Genomic DNA, 24,100 nt, shown 5'->3' on the forward strand with positions numbered 1-24,100 from the left:
TTTGGGCCAATACACATGTCTTTGTTTGAAATGGACTGTGGCCAAATATATAAAACTTTGTGGTAAGAATTCCATAAATGTTAATTTCTTGTCACATACATAAAAGGCAACGCTGCTCTTACTTCTGTACTTAGGGTTTTATTTGTTTGTTTTTCCTGGTTAAAGATGGCCTTTCCTGCCATAACACAGAGGGCACTGAAGAACTGAGGGAGGACACTTGATGCAGCTGAATCTTCCCTGGAATAATCCTGCATGGGAGATAATGGAAAACTGGCCCTTATGCATGGAAAATCCAGCAGAAACCTATGCTTACTTTCCAATTGTTTTGGAATATGATTGTCTCATTGTCTTTCTTCATACAACTGTCAGCCAGATTTCATATGGGTGAGGGGGGAGGAGTCACTCTGGGGTAAAAAGTATAACCAGGAAGACCTGCAGAAGGGGGTAGGGGAGAAACTCCTTGGAAGTGTTCAATCCAGACAAATTAAGGGTGCAATTTTACCACTGCAATCTGCATGATGGGTGAGTGAGTAAACAAAGAGGGTGACAGAGAGAAAAAGGATGGCCTCATATACTTTTCTCCCAATCCCACCAAAGGCCTGGATGTGGTCTGCAAAAGAAAAAAAGGTCCCCTACTCCATTCCAAAACGACAGTCCACTCCCCTCTTACATGCTACTTCCTGCCAATTCCACATAGATTTTTTTTAATTGTATAAAGATAAAATAGTGTTTGTAGTTAATGATACATTTGGTGATTTATACCCTTTCTTGTAGTGTAGCAGTAAATGAAGAAAGTTGTATTTCACCATGGCATTCAAAAGCATTAAGAGAAACAAGTAAATATCAATATTTATTGTATTTGTTATTTTCTATTACAGAGAAATTGACAATTTGCTTTCTAACCAATCTATCCCATTATTTACCTTTTTTTTCTTCTCTAGCCTTTTGCTCTGCTAGATCTGCCAACCAATGCAGTGGTGACTGGGATTCCGGTGGAGTTAACTTGCTATCTGCACTTATATCACTGCCAGGGCTTGTGTTGCCATTTGTCTCAGTTTTTTGAGATGCTTTCTGCTGTTGTGACTCAGGTATGCACAGAGAAATTTTATTACTGTGATTAAGGACATTCTGTAAAATCTGTAAGGCATAACAATTCAGTTGATTTGTCTGTGTATGTTAACAGTAATTACATTATGGCACTAATACAACATCTATACACTTTGCTTCAATAAAGCACATCAGATATTGATAATAATTACGCTTAACTGTAAACATCACGTTATAGCCTATCAAAATATGAAAATATTAAAAAGTTAACACTTTGGCCATACCTGAGATACCCCATTCATTGAAGGGAGTTTGCCAACTTGTAAATTCTGTTTGCTGGTACACTGGCAATGGGCTTTAATTTCATGTTTCTCTCTAAAAGTATGCACTGCTTCAAGAAGTTCCATTAAAACTATAAAATATGAATAAAACAATCAATTCTTCCAAAAACTTTGTAGTTTTCAAGCTCTGATTACAATTATAACTATCTTCATGTATTAAACAAATTAAGACCAAACTTTGGTGATGACACACAACACAATCCTAAAATACACAATAAACCCTACCATAAATTGTGTTCAGCATTTTGTTCAAATTATTCTATAAGGTTTGGATCACAGAGCATTCAGGTACTCAGAAGCCCACATACTACATTTAGTTGCCAAGGCCCCCAAAGGTCTCATCCCAGTTAAAAAACTCAAAATTTCCTCCACACCTGGAGGGCCGTGTTGCTTTAAATTATATGGACTCCAGAAGACTGCAACATGCCATTGTGGCTGTGACTTTGGGCAATAAGAAGTGATGTGTCACATCTAGCTGCTTTTGGGGGTCCTTTGGAAACTTTTTTTGTGTGTTTCAGAGTGTCCTTTACTTTAACGCAAGTGTGAAACCTTTTGGTCAAAATAGTTTTGGGGGTGGTATTTTTTTTGGGAGAAGGTGGGTGAGGGTCCCAAGAGCCACACTGGATCCCTCAAAGGGCTGCTTGCAGCTCACACACAGACTGTACAAGTCTCACCCCTTCCTGGGGTGTGTGGATGTTCATACTTTTGCCAAGTTTTTAGCCCCTCTGGGGTCTTTTAGACTTTAAACCTCAGAGGGGCCCTTTTAAAAATGTGTTTGGCTTAAAAAGTCAGGAGGGGGAAATGATGGCAAAGTTGCCCTCTGGTTTTATAAGCATTGGAGAAGACATAAGTGCTTCTGAGTGTGCAGCTTCTGCTATGAATACTGAAATGTCATTTCTTAGTTTGCAATACCAATACTTGATGCGACAAAAAGAAAATAAAAACTACCCAATTTCTATAAAGAGTTTTATGTGCAACAAAAACAATAAATAAATTACTTTTTATTATGCTCTTACCACATCCAGGAATAATTTGGGTTGGCATTAAATGTTTGTGATCATGAGGTTGTCCTTTCACACATTTCATCCAAGCATACAGTTCTTTATCTGTAAAGACAGTTCATAATACCTGTGACTGGATAAACTGAAATTATATAGTTATTCTATATCAACTTTCTAATAGTTTATAGGTAGAAGTTGGATTTTTTTTTTGCTGTTTGATGAGAAACTATACATCAATTTTATGTCAGAGTAAATAAAAAAGCAAAGCCTGCTCATGAAGACAAAGATGGAAAAGAAGTGCCTGTTCTAGTCTGAGTACAATTTGTGGAATTAAATACAAACGATGCTAAAACAGGAAATAAGCAATTCTAAAACATCTGCCTATACCTTGGTTCCTACACAAGCACTGACCTCTAGAGCTTTTCCGTTCTTTAGCTTTGTAGCAATCTAAGCAGACCACAAATCCACATTTTTGGCAAACCCAGTGAATGTTAAACAGGGTGGCTTCGCAAGCATCACACATTTCACGAACTCCTCTGACTGCTCTCTTCCAAGCAATTTTGGCTGAAATACAGAGTAAACAGAAGACCAAGTACTGAAATTTAAAGGCAAGCATGTGTAAAATTACAGCATTATAAATGAAAATTCAGCCACTTAACCTTGTTGTTATTGCCTTTTAAGCAATTAGGAAAAAATTGGCAAGCAGAAGTGTTCTTTTAATTGTTACAATTTATAATTATTTGGTATAGATTTAAGATATGTAATAATATTGGTTCAAAACTACAGCAATTGTGTGGCTGTGTAATAAAGGATCTTATTTTTAGGACAATACTGATTAATTCTCTGTCCTAACTGGACAGAATAAGAAACAGGCAGAAGTTTAGCCTATTATTTCTAAACTGACATTGCGCAATTCTCAAGGAAAATTCTGATAAAGTCTTTTCAAGTGAAATATGTCTATGGATGTTGGGGCACTTTGAAACACATAAAACTATGTTATCCATGCAAAGAGATCTTGTAGCACATTTGAAACTAACTGAAAGAAAGAAGTTGGTAACATGAACTTTCGTAGACTTGAGCCTACTTCCTCAGACACATGGTTTTTTTTGGGCATCTGAGGAAGTAGGCTCAAGTCTATGAAAAAAGTCAGCTAAAGTCTACAAAAGCTCATGCTTCCAATTTCTTTCTTCCAGTTAGTCTCAAAGGTACTACCAGATCTGTCTGCATACTGATTTTCCAGACTTTTTGAATTCTACCACTATGTTATCTATGGCTCAGGATGCTTGGGATAAGACTTAAAAGTAACCCAGCACATTTCATTGGGGAATGATTTTTTTTCATTCAAATGTAAATTGAATATGAAAGGCAAATCATTTCTCCCAAGTAAGAGTTTTTTCCCCATTATTTGGTGTCAGCTACATTAACTGTAAGGTAAGCAAATGAAAACAGTTAACTCCTACTTCTTTTGAAAAATTGCATCCAAAAACAGCTAATGAGGCCTTAAATGGATGGGGGGGGGGGCTGCTTACAAGCTCCAAACCGTCACATGGCTACCAAAAGGGATTTTTTTTTTTAAAAAAAAGCCCCCCCCCCAAATATATAGAAAAAATGCCTGAAATTCGTGGTTTGAAGTCATTTCTGGTGCCTTGAATCACACTAGTGCAGCCCACCAGGTGAATGTGGGTGGAAGTGGCCCCTGTCTATTTGGCAGTTGTTCACCTGTTCTAGTAGGTAGTATATTTATCTTATTTTTTGTTCCTTCAAATGCCATGATCGAATAAAAACATAGTCCAGAAATTCCATAACCATTGTTTTCATGTTACTATGTTTCATATTAAATAGATTTTCACAAAAATACCACGATCAAACAAAGCAAGTAATTTTTTTGAGAAAGCAAACTACGGTAATCCATGTTCACCATTTTGGGCTGCACAGTTAAATTCAATGAGTGCTGGCTTCTGCATGTGGAATAGTGTAATGAAATAACATTTTCACAGAGCTATGGAGATTCCTTAAGAAGAACATGAGTCTGGGCTTTAAACAAACAAAAAAACTAGTAACATCTGAACACAGTTATGGTATCTCATAGTAAATCTGAATAGACTTACCATCCTTTTTGACCCAGGACATGGCTGTTTTCTCAGATGTCACCAATTCACAAAACTTGTCACCTATATGTTCTAAGATATATTTACACGTTTCTAGGTCTAATTCATCATCATCATCATAATTTTCGTGTGTCCATAAACTCATTGCTTCATCATCATACTGATCAGGAGAAGAAAAGCCATCAATTCTAACCACTCCATTTTTACTAAAAGAAAGCCTACAAAAGAAAATGCACAACTTTGATAAGTATAAAAACAATCAGTGTATTACTTGCATTTGGATTTTGAGTGTGTCAAATGATTCCATTGTTATAACTCTCTAATGTTACAAGTTCCTAAAATGCATCATGAGAATATATGTGTCCATCCTTTCCCTGAACCAATCTGCTGCTAGAGAAAAACAGGTACTGTTGGAAAGCTAATAGAAAGATGTTGATTAAAGCATGTTCGGAGACTCAGTAACCTTTCACCACTGTATATACTTGCGTATAAGTAAAAAAAAAATTATGCCAAAAACCGTCCTAGAAAACTGGGATAACTTATATATGAGTCAATACTGTGTTTGCTGTGGTGCGGCTTCTGGCCCTTTGTAGTGCCTGATGGAAAACGTAGTGTTAAGGACAGCTCTTTGGTACTTCCCTGCTGTACTGGGGATAGCAGAGTGAGTGGGTGTTTATATTAGGCCCTCTTTACACAAACTAAGCTGCAAAAGCCCAAGAGCTTAGTCCATGCTGACAGAGCCTGAATGAAGCAACAGCCACCTCTCTCTCTCTCTGGCAGCTCTTTTGGGGTTTCCCCACCACAGCAGAGAGAACAGAGGCTGCAGGTGAAGCTGAAAAAAGCTCCCATCCACTCTGCTCTCCCTGCTGTGTCTGCATCTCTTTGCTGCTTTCCCCATTGGGGCAGAGAGAATAGTGGAGGCCAGGGCTTCTTTTAGGTCCTCCGTGGACAGACTAGCTCTCCTCTTGAAAGTTTTGTCTGTCTCTGAAGAACTGAAAAGAACCACTGACCCTCTCCACTCTCTGGTAGCCTTCTGCAATGCTTGGGTGGGAAAATGGAAGCTGGGTCCCTGAGGAGGTATCAGCTCTTTCATATCTCTGTGGAATGGATCTGAAGGGCCCTGTGCTGCACCCCAAAGTTCTACCTTCGACTTATCCACAGGTCACATCAAACTCTGTAATTTTGGCCCCAAAGCCTGCCCTTGACTTATACATGAGGTCGACCTATACCACAAGTATGTACAGTAGTTGAAAATTTAGATTACAGTTCTTTTCAACAGAACCCTGGTATTTCCTTTTGTGTGATAGTCTCTGGCTACTACCCTGCCTTTACTCTCACATCAGGCCATTATTTCTGTATGCTCTGCCTTTCAGACCTATTCAGCTGTAGCTCAGCTAACTTCCTGTGCTAATGAAAAATAAATGCCTTAGTGACTGGTTTAAAAAAGGCACAGCAGGGAAAATCAGTACTATAGTCCTGTGCAGTTCTTGGGGAAAGCCAAGCTTTCTGAAGATCTGCACTCTCCTTGTGAAAGGCTACAAGTTTTCAAAATATGGATCTCCTACTTCCCCATTACAAACACAACCTCATCAATTTGTACTGGTAAAACTATTCAGTAGAGAAGGGTGTGGCCAGATGCATCGAGCTATGGAGCATTATTATCCAGCATAACACACAATGGAGTTCAAGATTTATTTATTTATTTTAATAAAAATGAAGTTCTGATATATAAAGTTGCTTATAACTCAAGCAACTAACCAATTAAATCAATGGGATCAGATGTATCAATTTATATAACTGACCACTTCCATTCTAAACTCTTATAAACTGTTTTCCTTGTGTAAGATAAAGCAAAATGTATTGCTTTACATCAGAGCGCGAATCATGTGACTATCCAGATGTTGTTACCTTGCAAACCCCAGCAGCTCTAGCCAGCAGTCAGTAGAGAAGAGTGCTGGAAACTGATCCCAACAACATCTAGAAGGTTGCATGATACCCAGCTCTGCTTTATGTGGATTGCTCTTTACTGAACAGAATGATAGAGGGGACCTCACAGTTCCTCTAGTCCAACCCTAGGCTGATGGTAGAAATCCACTTCAAGAAGTCATAAGCAAAAGGGAACAGTGTTTCTACACAAGAAATGTATATACAGTTGGCCCTTCTTATACACTGATATTTTATACATGGATTCAAGCATCCACGGTTTGGAAATGTTCAAAAAAAGGTATAAATTTCAAACCTCAAACCTTGATTTTCCATTTTTATAAGGGACACCATTTTGCTATTATGTTTAATGGGACTTGAGCATCCATGGATTTTGTTATCCATGGGGGATCTTGGAACCAAACCCCAGCGTATAACAAGGGTCCACTGTACTGTACATTTTAACTGAAGAATAAAATAATAATAATACGATTTATTTATATTTCCCACCTCTCCCTGTGGATTGAGGCAGGATTACAACACAGTAAAATACAGATTACAAACTATAATACATTATACTATTCCCTTACAACCCCCCCCCCACCATTACATACAGTAACAATTAAAATAGTGTAACCATTAAAACAATTTAAAACATGAAGAAATGAGATGGAATGGCTGAGCACGGCTTGAGGGAACATTTTAAACCAGCGCTACTCAAAGTACCTGTCCCTGTACAGTTCTGGATCACAAGCCACATCATGCTGGTGCCTGGCAAGTGTCCAGGGAAGAAAGAAAAATCGGCACCAGTTCCGGACACACTAAATATCAGATGGCTTGAAAGGCACTCCTTTAAGCACGATATCATTTTTTCACTGTGATACTAGTTCTCTCTGAACTGCTTATTTTAAGAATAAAGTGGAAGTGTACATATGTGTGTATCTCTCCCTCTCTCTCTCTGTATATTTTACATCACCTACCGGCGAAAGTAGTAGAATCTACAGAACACTGGTGAGTGAGCTGATTCTTCACCCTTCTTACTTCTGACCAGCCTACATTCTCTGCATTTTTGTAGGTTGGGACCTATTTCATAACATGAGTCATCTTGCAAAAAGGATTCTCCAGTTTGCTTCAACTTCTTTACTTTACGCCAGTCCTTCAACACTGAACGGGGTATACCAGCTGCAAAAAAGTCAACATTTAGCAGGTGATTTTTTTTAAAAAAAGAAAGGAAACTAATCAAAATACAGTATTTAGATCTCAAGACAAGCTGCTGTAGAAATTAATAGCTTAAAAGTAAACATATCTACAATTCAAGAGTCTTGACATTTTAGGGACATAGATTTCCTCATTAATTTTCCAGCTATTTTTTGATTAGTTATCTATTTATCCGTATTTATCATTTTATCAATAGGACAAAGGATGATATACTAATCATTTTGTCTATGACTGTCAACTGAATGTTTGAAAATTAATAATTCCATGCACATCTTTTCTATAATTCTGTCTCTATGTGGGAGTATAAAATGCAGTACAGATAAAATTTACTGGCCGCAGCACAGCAATTGTCCCCTATAGATTGCAGAGATATTTTATTCTGTTAAGGCAATCATCACAAAAGAATGTTGCCTAAGGGGGTGGAACAGATGGGCACGAAAGAATGGCCCGAGTCTACTTCAGTCAGAAGCGGGTCAGAACCTTGCTGTCTGCACAGCCTGCTCCCAAGGCAGGCTGTGGATGCTGGGGCTGCCCAGCACCACCAGGAGTCAGACTATCCTGGCCCCTTTTTGCTCCAGCCCTAAGGACCAGAGCATGGCTTTGGCACAGCTTCTGGCCACTCTGGCGGTGTGTGTCATTTAAACAGCACACCACAATGTGACTGGAAGTCACTTCATTTTGCCCATCTGTTCGGGCAGCTATAACATCTTTAAAAACAACAATTTTAGCCAGGCATCAATTTTATTTTCTGAAATTCTGAGACTTGTTACAATTTCAAAAATGCAACTGTCAAACATGGAGAGTCTTAAAAGTAAGATTTCTCTGTGCACTGAATACTAACAATAATGTAAGTCCTTCTGATACAGTCATCTATCTTTCTGATTCCAGCCCCCCCCCCAACAGTTATCCTTTTTCATTTCCATGCCTACAAAGTTTAATGTGAACCAGTGGTTCATATTTATATTTTGCATTAATGAATACAAGAGTATTTTAAGGAGCTGTTTTCATCTTGGAATTACTTCAAGGTATATCCTGTTTCATTTGATGTTCTCTGCCATGTAGTTATGTACCTAGGAAAGTCTGAATTCTAAATTTTAATGGTTTTTGAAACTGTCACAGGTATTACAGAATTAAGACTAGTTCACATGAGATGAAGTGCAAGTGTGTAGAACTAAATCCCCTATGTAATTTCATAATACTATCTTTAAAAATACAATACTTTGAGAGAACAAGGAATACTAGGTGCGTTAGTGTCTCCTTTCTATAACAGTTGCAAAATTAAAACAAATTTTGTGGATAATGCAATCCTAAAACTGCCTCACTGTAAATAATTCCTCTAACATGAATGTTCTTAGTTTTACCCATCTCTCCATAGAAAGCTACAACTGAAATAGAACATTTCAGACATAATGCCAAACCACAAGTTGGACTCGAAATGCTTTGTGCTTGTGTGTTCCTCCTTGCTCTTGTACAGACTGAGTCCTTCCCTTCAGGGTAGCAGTAAGATGGCTATATGGTTTGCTTAGTTCACCTGTAATAGCAGTGTGATATTTGCTATTTGCACAGAAGGAAGGAACTTAAACATGCAAAGGGAACAAGGAATATAGAAAGTGGGCAAGAATAACACATGCTCATGTAGCTCCAAATGAGTTTGGTGTTAGATCATGAATTACATTAGTACCTTACATACAGCTTGTATAAAGACAGTATATTTTTATCTTTCCTAAACATATTTTAAAGACTCTAGGGCGTGTTACAAAGAATCTGCCACCGCCACCGGTTGCTGTGTCCGCGAACCGCAGTGGCCAAGCCGCGCAGTTCCCAGGCGCAGCAAGAAAGAAGCCCCGAAATGGGGCTTCTTTCTGTGCCCCGGAAGTGGCGTCGCTAGTTGCGCACTCGCGGCATCACTTCCACCGCACGATGTCCGGGCGCTATGTGTCCGCGACGTCAAAATGGCGGCCCCCGTGTGGATGGGCACCGCCCCTTCTCAACCTTAATACGACCCTTTGAAGCATCTGTAACGCGCCTTAAATAGCTTTTAAGTTGCTGGCTCTTCTTTTAACTCTTTGATAGTTAGACAGAGCAAACATGGCTGAGATTGTTGGACATTACCTTCTTTAAACATCTTTTTTATATATACAGAAGATAAACAGTCAAGTCAAAACTATATATTCCCTCATCTCAAATTTATGTATTCAATTGAAGAATTCAGACACTGACCTTAGCATCCTGATAAACTTCTTAATGGGTGCAGGAGAGGGGGTGAATTTTTAACTCAACGCTTTTAAGTCTAGTTTGGAAATGTGTGGGGGTGGTATGATAAAAGTTTGAGAAGTGAGTGGAATTCAGGTTTTAAATGCTGCCCATAGTTCCTTATTATCTCTATGACTGAAGAATTGTGCAGTCTGTGCGCATGCACTTATGTAAGTGACTGAATTCACATTTTCTTGGCTTAGAACATTTTTAAAAGCATAGAATAAACACAGTTCTATGACAAAACAATTTCCTTATCCATTCCAATTTGTATGTATAGTAATATACTTACTATTAACACTGCCACTCTGTAACTTCAGTTTGCTTTTTTCTTTGGCACTCCTGCTGAGAACACCATTTGGTTTTACTTCTTCTTCTGTGTCTCCCTTTTTCTTTTGCAAATCATTTTGTTTCTTTTTGTAAGTCGGCTTTGGCTGCCGCTTTGTCCTTTGCTCTGACTTGCTCTCACTTTCATCAGAATCTCCACTTTCAGAGCCAGATTCATAAGCCCTTTTTGTTTTTCTCCGTGTGTGTTTTTCTTCCTTCACAAGCTTTTCCCCAAGGATTTTACTATCTACATTATTTTGCAACTCATTTGATGTAGAAACTATTAAGTTAACAGTACATGGCTTAATAATTTCCGATACATTGTTCCCTGAATTCTCTTTTTTATTAGTATTTTTATCTTCTTCTGAATGTCTCGTGAGCCAAGCTTTTTTCAGTTTTGTGTGGCAGTTTGCTTGACTTGTCTGGGAAACTTGCCCACTGCCTACAGTATTCACTTTGTTTATTGTACTAGAGATGACAGTACTGTCGAGGGAAACAGAGGCTGGATATATTGGATTTTTCACAGCATTCGACTCTATATCACTGGCACTGATGCTTTTAAACTGAGCTGCAGCCAGCGCTGCTTTGTGCTTTTTCAAGTGAATAAAATCAGATGTTCCAGAGAAACCAGAATTGGCTTGAAGAATACTTTCCATTTTGCTGCAGGCTAGTGTAACTGGAGCTGTGGTGCTGACACCACATTCTTGTATGTGCACAACTTCCTGGTTTATGGCTCTAGAAGCAGTATTCTCTACTGATGAGCAAGCTACTGCTGTATTTGACAAACAGTAAGTCACTTCTGAACTGCCCATAGTTGGAACGCCAGTAGAAGCCACAGATGTGGTTACATCCGTTTTGGTACTGCACAGCATAGTTGTAGTAGGTGTGACAGAACTGGGAACACTGCCCTGGGAAGCAGCTGGAAAGTTCTTCTCATACTGGGCATGAATTGTGTCCGAATTCACATTCGGCAGAACTATTCGTTCAGTCTCTCTCACTTCCGCTGGTTTCAGACCATCTGTCTGGTTTGTCCCGGTCAATGATCTTTCAGTAACTCGTTCTTTGGGAACCGATTGCACTACAGATACAATATCGTACTTTGTACTTGAAGGTGGACGTACAATGACAGAAGCAGTGGCAGATGGTGACTTCCCACTACCCCTGTCAACATGCCATTCCATTTTATCATTATTTGGAACATTATTACTTTTCCGCATATCAGAAATTTTTTGCTCCATAACATTCTTGTAAACATTTTGTGCTTCTTTTGGCTCAGGTAACAAAGTTGGAGGCTTTTGCAATTCATGAATTTTGCTCCCGGCATTAACTGGTTGTACTGGTGTTAGGGTTGGAGGAGAAAGACTATTGTAACTTCCTTCCTTTCTCTCCACGCTATGATGGACTGGAGGGTGAAACACTGGTGCTCTGTGCAAAGCAGGCATTGTTCGGAGTGCACTTGAGGATGAAACTGACAACTGAGTAGGACTTCTGGAGTCATTTCTAAAAGAATTTACTGAATGAGAAGTCACCTGCTGTGAAAGCTGATCAGTTATCTTGCCTACTGAGCTTTCAGCTTCTGGCTGATGTTTAATCAATGGTGGTGGTTTTGAAAGAGATGAAGTGAAAGTAGTAAGTGACTGAGCACCAGCTGTTGAAGGGCAACTACTCTGTTTATCAACACACATACCTGAAACTTCTTTGGATGAGTATGTTCGTGGTGGTTCATTCACTACACTATTAGACAAGGTAGTAAAGTAGTTACTTTGTGGCAAGCTCTGTGGTACTGAATGCTTCATCTTATAAAGTTCTGAATCTTTGTCATGTTTTGCTCCATGGCTTTTAGGGCTAGAGGGTAATGGCATTATTCTGGAATAAGTCTCCCTTTCACCCTCAAGTGCCTTGATTTTAGCTGTAAAAGGAGCAACTTCAATACTTTCTTGAAGTATCCGCCTGTGCTCTTCTTTATACTTGCTTAGTCTCTCTCCAGTCTCTTGAAGAGATCTTTGCAGTGGGTCCACAAAGTGTCTTTGCAAATGGCCCTCTTTTACAGTCGGTGTTCTGTTATGCTCTAAATCTGACTTTGCTGGAGCAGTTGCAATGGAACGCAAAGGTTCAAAAATCCCTTTCCTTTCCAGCTCTCTATACAAAATATAGAAAACAACACTAGATTAATGTTGAGTTACATGATAAACTGAAGTTAAACTGTTTTGTCCCTCAAATGGTAACACAAAATGTATTAGTGCTAATAACATCCCCATAGTATTCTTTCCATATTCATCTTGGTCACAACATGTGATATACAGCTATAAATGACTTGCAGCAAAACATAAGAAAGGTAGCTTCATAATTTCAATATTACCGTATCTGTTTATAGATTTAAACAGTGCAAACTTACTCTTTATGATGCTCCACAATGCTTTTAGACAATGGAGGACTAGAATGTGTTGTCAATTTGATTGGCCGATGAGGCTCTGCACTGGATGGTCTTACAGGTATGTGACTCAGTAACCCAAGACTGTCAGTTGAGGTCACAGGAGTGGGTTGATGTAACCAAGGACTAGGAGTATTCTGTTAATGTCAACAAAAGCAGATTTTATGGTAACCACTGAAACCTAAACATAATTATCCCTCCTTATCAAAACCTCAGGACAGCAGGTTTTAATTTTTTTAAAACCACGGCTGAGTTACAAGTGATACAAACAAGTTCTGAGAAATCTAAGGATTTTAACAGTTTAAATGCTACAAAATGCTACAATATGCAATGTTCAGAGGCCAGATAATATTTTAAATATAAAAGGGATAGCATACTAACCAACAACAACAAAGCAAACTTCATAAATATTATAACATTATGTTTATGTTTTGAACATTTAATGCAAGCAGAGGTCAAAAAAATATGCTATTACATTTATAAAGTTCTGTCTGTTAATGGTCCCAGAAAATGTATATTTTAAGTATTAATTACATCCTTCTGGTATTCAGGTCAAACTTGTAAGAAATTTGTTTTTAAATCATGCACACAATCATGTCATTTAACATCATGCACATAAAACAAAAAAACTAACTTGCCTTTTACCTTGAAAACATATACAGGGTAGCTGTGTTAGAAAAGTGCAATAGTACCCAAATCTACAAAACAGTAATATCTTTACTGGACCAACCGAAAAGCACAAAATACATGTTTGAAGCTTTCAACGCTCTACTGACTTCTTCTTCAAGCAAAGATGTCAAAAATCATACAGGAGGGGGAAAAAATATGACAATGCTAGTCACAAGCCTGCATTTTGTCAAGATAGGAACGTTGGTTCTTACCTGTTATACATCAATTTCCAGAGGAGAAGGTGAGATCCTCCTGAGAACTGGGATTTACAAAAGCCCTCCCATAAACCGGGAAGATGAGGAAGGCGGGAGCACGTGCTGGAGTAGCCTTCTACCAAAGGTGGCTTTTGCCGATTGGTACCGGTCAAGCCTATAGTGCCTGACAAAGGTGGAGGGTGTCTTCCAAGTTGCAGCTCTGCAGATCTCTGTCAGTGGGGCGCTGATAGACCATGCTACTGACATGGCCGCGCTCCTGGTGGAGTGGGCAACCATCCTTGCAGTGGCGGGAGCCCCAAAGTCGTGTAACAGGCTGCAATGCACTCCCTGATCCATCTAGCAAGTGTTGATGAAGACATTTTTCTTCCCCTCTTTGAATGAGATGAAGAGCACCTCTGAGGTTTTGAAAGGTCTCGTCCTCTTGCAATATATCTTGATCGTCCTGCGGACATCTAGGGTATGCCAGATCCTTTCCAGGTTGGACGATGGATGAGGACAAAAGGATAGTAGGATGCTGTCTTGGGATGCATGAAAGGGTGAGTTGACCTTGGGAATAAAGATCGGTTTGTGCGCATCAGCACCGAGTCAGGCCTGAACACCAACTGACAGGGCACCGAGGTCGGATATCTTGCAGACTGAGGTAATTGCAGTCAGGAAAAGCACCTTCCAGGACAAGTGCTTCAGGGAACCCACTCTCAGCAGCTTGAAGGGATGGATAGTGAGGGCTTTGAGAACCTTATGTAGGTCCCACAACGGAAACCTGTGTCTTGTTGATGGAGTGGTGTTAGTCATCCCCTTGAGCAGTCTCCTCAAGTGGGCATTGGAAGAGATCGAGACTGCTTCTTCATGAGGCAGAATGGAACTTATTGTGGCCACCTGTAACTTTAGGGTGTTGGGACGGAGGCCCTGGTCCACACCGTCTTGAAGGAAGAATATCAGTGTTGAGGCGGAAAACTGTAGTGGGTTGAGCCACTTGCGTAAACACCATCTTTGGAATGCCTTGAAAGTATATTCATAGATCCTGTGCATTGAGGGGCGTCGGGAGGCAAGAATCGAGTTGATCACCTGGAGTGAGTATCCGTATTGCTGAAGCATTTGCTGCTCAACCTCTAGGCACAAAGCTGAAGCCAGGTCGGGTCAGGATGAAACACCTGGCCCTGGGAGAGAATATTGTTCCTGACTGGGAGTTCGAGGCTCCTGGTGGCCATGGCGATGATCTCTGAATACCAGGCTCTGTGGGGCCATGCTGGGGCCACTAGAATCACCTTGGCCCTCTTCCTCCTGATATTGCTCATGACCTTGGTCAGGAAGGGAAAGGAAGGAAAGGCATAAAGCAGAGTCCTGGACCAGGAGAGAGTGAGGATGTCAATGTCCTCTGACTCCTATGTCCGATATCTGAAAAAGAATCGTGGCATCTTGGTGATTGCTGAGGAGGCAAGGAAGTCTATCTGAGGTCCAAGCAATCATGTTGAAGATGTCTGGGTGGAGGCTCCACTCGCCCCGGTGGATGTTTGTTCTGCTCAACCAGTCTGCTCTTGAGTTGAGTTCTTCCTGGAGATGTTCCGCTTAGAGGGACAATAGGTTGGCGTCTGCCCATCGCAGGAGTGCCTCCTCCATCAGGGAGTGCGTCTTCGTTCCTCCTTGACAGTTGATGTGAGCCTTTGCGGTGATGTTGTTGCACTGAGCTGGGGACAATAATCGATACTTATCAGGGCACTGTGGACAAGCATGCTCTTGTCTAGATTGACGAGGAAACCATGCTCTTGAAGGGAGAGTGCGATCCTGGCAACATCTTGGCGGCTCTGGCGGAGTGATGGCGAGCAAACTAGAATGTCTTCGAGGTACAGGTAGGCATGGATGTGCAAGCTTCTCCAGTGAGCCACCAGTGCCACCATGATCTTGGTGAAGACTCTGGGTGGAGATGACAGCCCGAAGGTGAGTGCTTTGTATTGGTAGTGGTGTCCCCGTAGGCGAACCGTAGGTATCTTTGGTGAAGGCTGTGAACTGGAACATGAAAATAAGCATCTTGAAGATCGAAAGAAACCAAACAATTGTGTGGTTGGAGGGCCTGCAGTATACACCGTAGGGTCTCCATGCAAAATCTCCTCTTCCTGATGAACTTGTTTAGAAGCTTGAGGTTGAGGATGGCTTGCCATGACCTGTTCTTTGGGATTAGGAAGAGAGTGGAATAAGTTCCTTTCTTTCTCTGGTGGGGTGGGACCGGCTTGATAGCCTCTAGGTCCAACAGTTGTTGTATTGCCTCCAGGAGGAGGCGATGCCTCTCGGGGTCTCTGGATCTGGGAAAAATCTGTCCAGGAGCCTGGAGAGAAGTTCCAATTGGTATCCGTGTCTCAGGGTGTCTAGGACCCAATGGTCCAATGTCGTTCTCTCCCAAACCTGAACGAACTCCTGGAGCTGGTCCCCCACTGGCGGTGAACTGTCATGCCTGTTGGTTCATCCGCTGACCCTTGGTGGCGGAGTTGTTGTTGGAGCCCTTCTGGGGGAGTGGGTTCGCTGTTTTTGATGGGGCTTGAAGTTGTCCCAACTCTGTCTGGACTTGCTATTTCTGGACTGATAGGGGCCAGCGGCAGGGGAGTAGGAGGGCTTAGATGAACGAAAGGAATTCCTCTTGGATCTGGAGTGCCTCCTATTGTCTGACTTTTAAGCTGAGGGCAAGGCCTTCTTCTTGTCCTTGTCCTCAACGAAAACTGGGCTGAGGGAATCATCGAAGAGTCTTGAGCTGAGGTAGGGAGTGAAGGCCAAGTTCTGCTTGGACTTCTGGTCGATGCTCCAGTTCTTTAACCGCAGCTGGTGATGGACTGTTATGGTGGCCGCCTGGGCCCTGGCGCACTGTTGTAGGGCGTCGAGTGTGCCATCAGCGGTGTAGGCGGAGGCCTTTGCGAGCTTGTTGAGGGACTGACATTGATGAACTTTGGAGGCCAGAGGGCTTTCTATGAGGTCCCTGTCCCATTGTATGGAGGCCCTGGCTACCATTGAGGAGGCAGCTGCCGCCCTCATGGCGTTGGATAGGGCCTCATGGGCCTTTTTTCAAGGCAGACTCTGCCTTTCTATCTTCTATGTTTTTCAGGGAGTCCTTTCCCTCAGAAAACTGTTGCGGAAACCAGCGCTGACACAGGGGCGTCCACTAGGGACACCTGTAGCCTCCCCATGACCACCTTGGGGAAGTTGTAGAGTTTCTTGACAGAGGAGTGGCAAGGTCTGCTGATGGCTGGCTTCTTCCACTCCTCAGTGATGACATGCATCAAGTTAGCAGGGCATGGTATGTTTTTGACTGGTGGGGTTGGAGTGGGGAAGAGGTCGCCCGCCAGTTGAGGCAAATCAGGGTCGTGAGTAGGCGGCTGGTCAGGAGGTAAGTCTAGGCCCAGGGTCTTGGACATCTTTCTCAGTAGCATGGGGAAGTCGTTGGCCTTCAATATTGTAGAAGATGGTGAGGGGTGGCATTGTCGGCATCCACTCCATCCACCGAAAACACAGCCTCTGACGGCAAACTGTGGTCAGAGTGTGTGCCCTCATCCTCATCCTCGTGGGGTGATCCACGGCCCGTAGGTCTGTGTGGGGCCCTGTCGCATCTTGGGCGCTTAGAAAGGGGGAGGCGGTTAGGGTCTACCTGCCCGTCGTCGTCGCTGTGGTTGTCGTGTAGGCCTGACCCCTTGGAGACACATCCCCTGGACTCTGAGTCTCCCTGGGCGGAGTATCCTCTCTAGATGGTGGGCAAGCTGGCTACAGTCTGCCAGGGGGGCTGTTGAGGGGCACCACCAGTTCCTGTGGCTGATGTGGAGGACAGAGCCAACCCCTTCGTGTAACATAGGTAGGGATTGCTCTGGTTGTGCTCAGAATGGTGGCCCCCATAGCCAGTGTAGGCAGGGAGTTGCCAAAATGGCGGTCGCCATCATTCTGTACAAGATGGCGAACACCAGTGCCGGTGCAGCAGAAGCAGGCCCGGTCATGTGACGAGGTCCTACAAAATGGCAGTCCCCATTCTTGGCCCCAAGATGGCAGCCGGCATCCACGTGGTCAAGATGGCGCCCGCCACCCAGGCAATCAAGATGGTGACCACCATCTGCACAGGCCGGAAGACGCCCACCAGTGGTCGCGGCAAACCGGCGATCGGCCTCCCCATGCTGGGAGAGAGGCGCAGCCATGTGGGCCATGAAAAAGCAGTGGCCCTGCATCAGGGAGGGCATGAAGGAGTCTCCCTGCCATGACCAAAGCGCCAAGAGCCTGGTGCACACAGCAGCGCCCAGCGAGGCATACATTGCAGCGCCCTGGAGGAAGGCCTCCCCGTCAGGGTGGACATGGCCCTGGTCACCCTCCTCTGGGAGGGTGTCTGGGCTACAGGGGGCCTCTGGAGGATCACCCTCTCCCTGGAGAATCTCCCTGGGCTGAAAGACATGGGGGACCTCCTGAGCCAAGAAGACTCTAAAGGCGGTGGCCCACTCCAGTAGAAGATGGGCCCTTGGCTGGGGAGATGGCCCCAGTACTCACTGGTGACCAGGCCCTTAGAGATCCGTCCGGCAGCGCTTTGCCAGTCTTCCGCCCAAGATGGGTCGGGCTGGGGCACGGAACCCTGGCAACTGAGAGGGTTGACCCCTCCTCTGGCCAGATTCCATTGGACTCCCCCAGCTCCAGGTCAGAGGCCAGCTGCGCTCCCGCCAGAGTCGGGACGAGTGGCTGGGGTGGGGGGTCCACAGCAGCTGAAGATTTTCCCACTGCGGAGAATAAAATAGAGGTGAGATCTATTCAGAGAGAAGAAGGTCCATGTCCTGCTACAAGCAAGGCAGGAAACAGAAGTGGACCTTCTGGGTTGTCCCTCCCATGAGGGGCAGGGAGGTACTTTTGTTATTTAATTTTGTCCCTGCCTCTAGGCGTTCATGGGAGGAGCAACCCAATTTTCAGGAAGATCTCACCTTCTCCACTGGGAAAGTGGCTGTTCTCAGTTCAGGTGTTACTGGAGAGAAATTCATGCAGGTAGGCCCCTCCTTCTGGCCATGTGGGTACTCTAGGAAACACAATCAGTCATCCATATGTGCGGACTTGGATTCCGCGGTCTTGCTATTTGCTGGAGGAATGAGCTGCTAACTTTAAAATGGGTGCATGCACCATTATTCTCTATGGAACTTGCATATGTGCGAGCTGCCATTTTCGCGCTGGTGTGTGTGTCCGGAAATGATCCATTTTTCATAAGGGGCACCATTTTACTATGCCATTGTATTTAATGGGACTCAAGCATCTACGAATTTTGTTATCCACGGAGGGTCCCCGGAACCAAACTCCAGCAGATAACAAGAGCTCACTGTATACCACACAACACACACACACAATCACCTATTACAGTAAGTTATAATTGCTGGTTTGTTTAGCCCATCCTGGTGGCAAGAGAAGCCAAGCATGAGAGAGTGAACAGCATGCCCCATTCTTGCTCACAGAATTCATAGCAATGGGACCATTTTATGATGTGAAAACTGGAGGTTTGGAAGAAGTAGATTTTAAAATGGATTAGTGAAGTAATTAATCAACAATGGAGAAAATAAAATGTTAGTAATCTAATTACTGTTTGAAAGATCTGAAATTTCCAATGTTCTCTCTCTTTTCCTTGGTCAGTAACCAGCATGAAGCAACATTTGGTTGGTGCTGGGGCTAATCAGAATTTGAAAACAAATGAAATAACAGTAGGGCTAAACCTGTGCGTTTATAACAATATGAAGCCTTATTATTCACATTTTCCTTCTTTCTTGTTTTTTAAAAAATGCATTAAATACCACCTATCTTTAACCTGAAATTAGAATAGACTGCAAAAAGTACTTGTACCTATTACATCTTCATACACATCACTATTAATATGTATTGGTAGTAACACAATGGTATGCCATGTTACCACCTCATCTCATAAAGCAAAAGATGACTACATAAGAGCAATTATTTGTATCAGCTAACTAGATGAATTGCTCTCACACATTTTTGTTGGAGTGAGTTGCAACCCAGTTGTATAAAACCACTATAAACTGATTACACTCCCCTTCCCTAATTAATCGGAGAACAAAAATCCATCAGTGATATCTTTACTGGCCAACCAAAATGCACAATATATTTGTTGTAAGCTTTCGAAGCTCTATGGGCTTCTTCATCAGACAAGATGTTACAAACCAAACAGAAGAAGAAGAATTGGAGATGTTAGTCAGATGCCTGCATGCTGTTTCAGTCCTTAGTAAAGATGGTATGCTGGGGAGGATATTTTTTGTAGGCAGGCTCCTCCACCCTTCTGGCCATGCGGCAATAGATATACTCCCCAGCATATCATCTTTACTAAGGACTGAAACAACATGCAGGCATCTGACTAACATCTCCAACTGTTTTTCCCCTCCTGTTTGGTTTGTAACATCTTGTCGGATGAAGAAGCCCATGGAGCTTTGGAAGCTAGCAACAAATATACTGTATTGTGCCTTTTGATTGACCAATAAAAGGTATTACTGATGGACTTTTGTTTGTATTTTTTAAATGGCCAACACAGCTATCCCTATATGTTTTTTCTAATCAGAGAACAAATTGAGCATCCATGTATAATAACCTGGGAATTCAGTATGACTTACCCTTCTCAGCGGAGTCTCAGTGTTAACAGAAGCTTCAGAATGGACCCATTTAGAGGAAGGTATTCCAAGTCCTGAGTAAGCATGTGTTCCATTTGGGTACTGCCAAATAATTGGATAAAGTCCTAGGTGATTATACGAAGCAGAAGGGTGGGATTGCCCAAGAAGATGTGGTGACTGGTGCTGTAGCATCTGTTGTTGTTGCTGGTGTGCTAATGCCAAATGGCTTAAGCTGCTAGCATGAGCAGTCTCTAGTCGTGGATGGCCTCCCAACAAAGAGGCTGTAGGCACTCCAGGTAACACTGCAGGAAGTAGATGTGGGTGATGAACAGAATGCTGAGATGTACTACTAAGAGAATGAGTATTAATAGCAGACAAAAGAGTTTGGTTTGATGATCCAGCTAATAGATGGGGTGCACCAGTTAGTGCAGAATGGTGAGTGTTTGGATTTAAGCATGTTCTGTGTGAAGTGGAATGAGGAGGATAGTTATGGTGATGTAAATATGGTGATATATGGTTAGTTCCCGGTTCTTGTCCAATAAGAGCGGGATCTCGGTAAACTGTGAAATGTTCATTCTTGTCAATGATAAGAGGACTTTTAGTAGTTTCTAATGAGCTAACTCTAGCTGGAACTGGATGGAAACTAGACCTAGGCGAATCATGCTCAGTTTTAACTGCTGACCTTGATACTCCAGTAACATGACTGTTCAGGTAATGAACCTTTGACTTCACATTATCAGGAGACTGGGCGTGTTTATGTTTAACTTCAGGTGAAGAATTTGACTTGACTTTGGGATTTTCAACCAGTGAACTAGATTTTGACTTCATTGTCTCAGGAACTGGACTTTGTTTAAACACTCTGCCCTCTTCTGCTACAGAAATTACAGTTAAAGATGGCACTGAACCATAGTGAACTTTTTCAGAATTAACATGTTCATTTGCTAAAACATTTTTCACAACTTTTGGGTTTATCAAGTCCATTTTACTGACATTATTAATCCAGTTCTCATCAGTCCCCAATTTTCTTACTTCTAGAAAGTTTGTATTTGAAAATATATGTTTTGTATCACTGCCAGAAGGATCCATTTTCTGACATGCTTGCAATTCAAAAGTATTTGATATATTTTCCTGAGCCTCATTAGTAGAACTGTCCTCAATATTTGAATCAATACAACTTTTTGGTGTAAGACAGGCAGGCATAAATTGTTCATTTGGCAAGAGCTTCCTAGGTTGTTGTTTTTCTATACTACACTCTTGAATGCATTCATCATTGGCACTCCGATCATAAACTGCTGGCTGTTCGGCTTGATGGAGTGAAATTTCTTGCAGCTCCAAGTCGGCTGACTCTGGCCTTTCTATTTCTTGAAGTTTTTTATCTTCCTGCATTTCATGCCAAGGGGATTGGCTGACTATTAGCGTTTGTTCCTCTACCTCACCACTGCTCTGGGATTTTCCTTCTTTTCCATTTACTTTTGAAGTATTCTTACTTTTCAATTCATTCTCTGAATTTTGATCTGATGAAGAATCTATCAATCTTTTGTTTGAGTTTTCTGAGTCACTGCTCTCAGAATAGTCTGAGGTGTTGTCTATCCGCTGTCTCTTCATACTGAATTTCTTTTCATCATCTTCAGGTTTTCTTCTTTTAGAAACAAAGGGTTTGTTTTTATTTTTGGAATTTTCTGTAAAGAAATAAAAAAAGTTTTAACTTCAGTACAGTTTTGAAGAATTCTTCCTACCTTCATAAAAATGCTTTTACCTCCTTGACCTATGTAGTCATATTTTTCCTCTTTAGTCTTCTCTTCATCAGGGACACTACTATCAGAGCCTTTCCTTTTATTTGGACGAGCAGTCCTTTGCTGCTGATGCGAATTTTGTTTTGGTGCTGCAGCCTGGGAATTCATAGCTGGCCTTGGGCTATTTGCTTGTGCCCTGGTATAGTGTCCCTAAATAGAAAACAGTAATACCTTTATAACCTAACAATTCCATCAAATTAAATACAGATAAAAGAGGGTAAATAACAATATAATTAAAAGTCAAAATATATCTACGTGGGCTGTATTGCTGTTCTGGTTGGAACGAGACCTGCGTCGCGAAGTAATGCCAATATTTTCACCTTTCAACAAAGAGTGAACGACATCATCTAGAAAGGTCATCTGAACCATTGAGGGATCGACATTTTGTGGTTCTAAAACCTGGTTTATTAGGAGAGAAAAATATTCAATCAATTCCCATTTACGTTTTATATATGAATGCCAACTAAAAAATATAGAATTTATGTTCCATCTTGAAAGGTCAGTGTGACACATGACTTTTTGAAGAATACATGCAGACGTGGCATATTTTATTTCAAAACTAGCATGTTAGATTGTCCACATTCCATTCCTTACTCCAAATTGACAATCTTTGTTTTGGTTTTAAAAACAGCTCAGGACGAATAATGTACAAAGTTAGGAGATGACTTCTAATTCAACTTAGGAAGATGATGATAATTAATGATAGTGACAAACCAATCCTAAGTTGGAACTAGAATGAACAGGTATGTTGATGTTTATTTCCGTCCGAACATTTTATTTCAATCAGCTAAATTAAGGAAAACGTATCTTTCGAATCCTGATCAGGCAATCCAAATTGGTCCTTGAATTTTATTTCTCCATTTACACCAGGAGAATACTAAGGACCACTACAATAAACATTACAGTTTCCTTTGTTTAAAGGAGGCATTAACAGCTGATAGCACATTTTAAAGAATAGAGAAAAATTAATTCTTATGGGAAAGATTTAAACTTTCACTCATTTTACTGATCAGACAACGACCAACCAAATAAACGGTTAAACAGAGGGGTGCAGGAGATGGCGCAAAGTAGTGGTCCAGGTACGCTCCAGCCAGAAGTGGGTCCGAACCCTGCCAACTGCACAGTCTATACTGAAGGTGGGCCACAGATGCAGGGCCTGACCAATGTCGGCCAGGAGTTGGGTTTTCCCAGCTCCTCTTTGCTTTGGTCCTATGTACTGTACTGTGGCTGCAGTATGGCTTCCACCTGCTTTGGAGGTGTACATCATGTAAACAGTACACCTCCAAATCAGCCAGAAGCCGCTTCATTTGGTCCATCTATTCTGGGTCATCCTTTTGCCTTGGAAAATATACACCAATCAGTATCAGCCCAGCGTTCCAAAGAAGATTTGGCTTACTACGTCAACAGTAACACAAAGCCATGCCAATAGCTTTAACATGCAGATTTGTTCAGGAAAAACATTTTCAAATAATGGAAAGAAATGTTTACCTGATCATTCATAACAATCATAGTGCGAGTGAACAGGTCATGATGAGTAATTATACCAGTGAACCACTGGGTGGCAGAATCCTGTCTGTATACTCTCACTCTATAGCCGTTTAAGGAATATGGACCTTTAAAAAATAATAATAAAAAAGGATTTTGAAGGTTACAGCAAAAAAATTCTAGTTCAAGGTTTTTTTAATAAGTCCACGGGGCACAGATGCTATACTACATTCTTAAAAAACCCTCAAAGACTTTGAGATTTCAATTTTTGTTGCCTTTGATCCCACTGCACTCTTAATTTACAAAGCCATTTTTAATGAATGACAGTGCAATATTTGATGAACTCTGAGACATTCATAGATTGCAATATTTTCAAAATATATGTTGAATCTTTGCAATCCGCAATGGCAAAAGGTGTGGGAAGAAATCCAAATGCTACGAACAATAAGCTGAAAATCAATCCTGACTCTTAGAACAGAAGCTGTACATTAGCTGTTAGCATATCCAGGCGCTTATGACACAGGAAACAATACTGTTCTTGAAGTTTTGGGTTTCAGAGTTGCAGAGATGTTTTCTCAAAAGTGACCACAGAATTTTGTATCCTCTGCAGTAGTTCAAGAATATGAGAGCTGTTCAGCAATCTTTTCTCCTTCTCAGTGCTACTGTTTAATTACTAAACAAAAA

General features: G+C 41.7%; 1 protein-coding gene across 5 annotated transcripts in view; it reads right to left on the reverse strand.

Moving 5' to 3' along the window:
- JMJD1C (jumonji domain containing 1C) overlaps positions 1–24,100 on the reverse strand; it is a 176,971-nt gene that overhangs the window by 32,004 nt on the left and 120,867 nt on the right. For 4 of the 5 annotated variants that reach the window (XM_042459927.1, XM_042459924.1, XM_042459925.1 and 1 more), the window contains 12 exons: positions 23,420–23,544; positions 22,187–22,330; positions 21,895–22,081; positions 20,142–21,817; positions 12,614–12,786; positions 10,184–12,357; positions 7,401–7,602; positions 4,498–4,715; positions 2,801–2,953; positions 2,405–2,494; positions 1,332–1,459; positions 924–1,137 (listed from right to left, as the gene is read on the reverse strand). In XM_042459927.1, coding sequence (XP_042315861.1) covers positions 924–1,137; positions 1,332–1,459; positions 2,405–2,494; positions 2,801–2,953; positions 4,498–4,715; positions 7,401–7,602; positions 10,184–12,357; positions 12,614–12,786; positions 20,142–21,817; positions 21,895–22,081; positions 22,187–22,330; positions 23,420–23,544 — 5,484 coding nt within the window. The remainder of the gene's footprint in view (positions 1–923; positions 1,138–1,331; positions 1,460–2,404; positions 2,495–2,800; positions 2,954–4,497; positions 4,716–7,400; positions 7,603–10,183; positions 12,358–12,613; positions 12,787–20,141; positions 21,818–21,894; positions 22,082–22,186; positions 22,331–23,419; positions 23,545–24,100) is intronic. The other variant, XM_042459928.1, reaches the window with a different exon arrangement.

The sequence above is a fragment of the Sceloporus undulatus genome, chromosome 3 (assembly GCF_019175285.1).
Source record: "Sceloporus undulatus isolate JIND9_A2432 ecotype Alabama chromosome 3, SceUnd_v1.1, whole genome shotgun sequence".
Lineage (NCBI taxonomy): Eukaryota > Metazoa > Chordata > Lepidosauria > Squamata > Phrynosomatidae > Sceloporus > Sceloporus undulatus.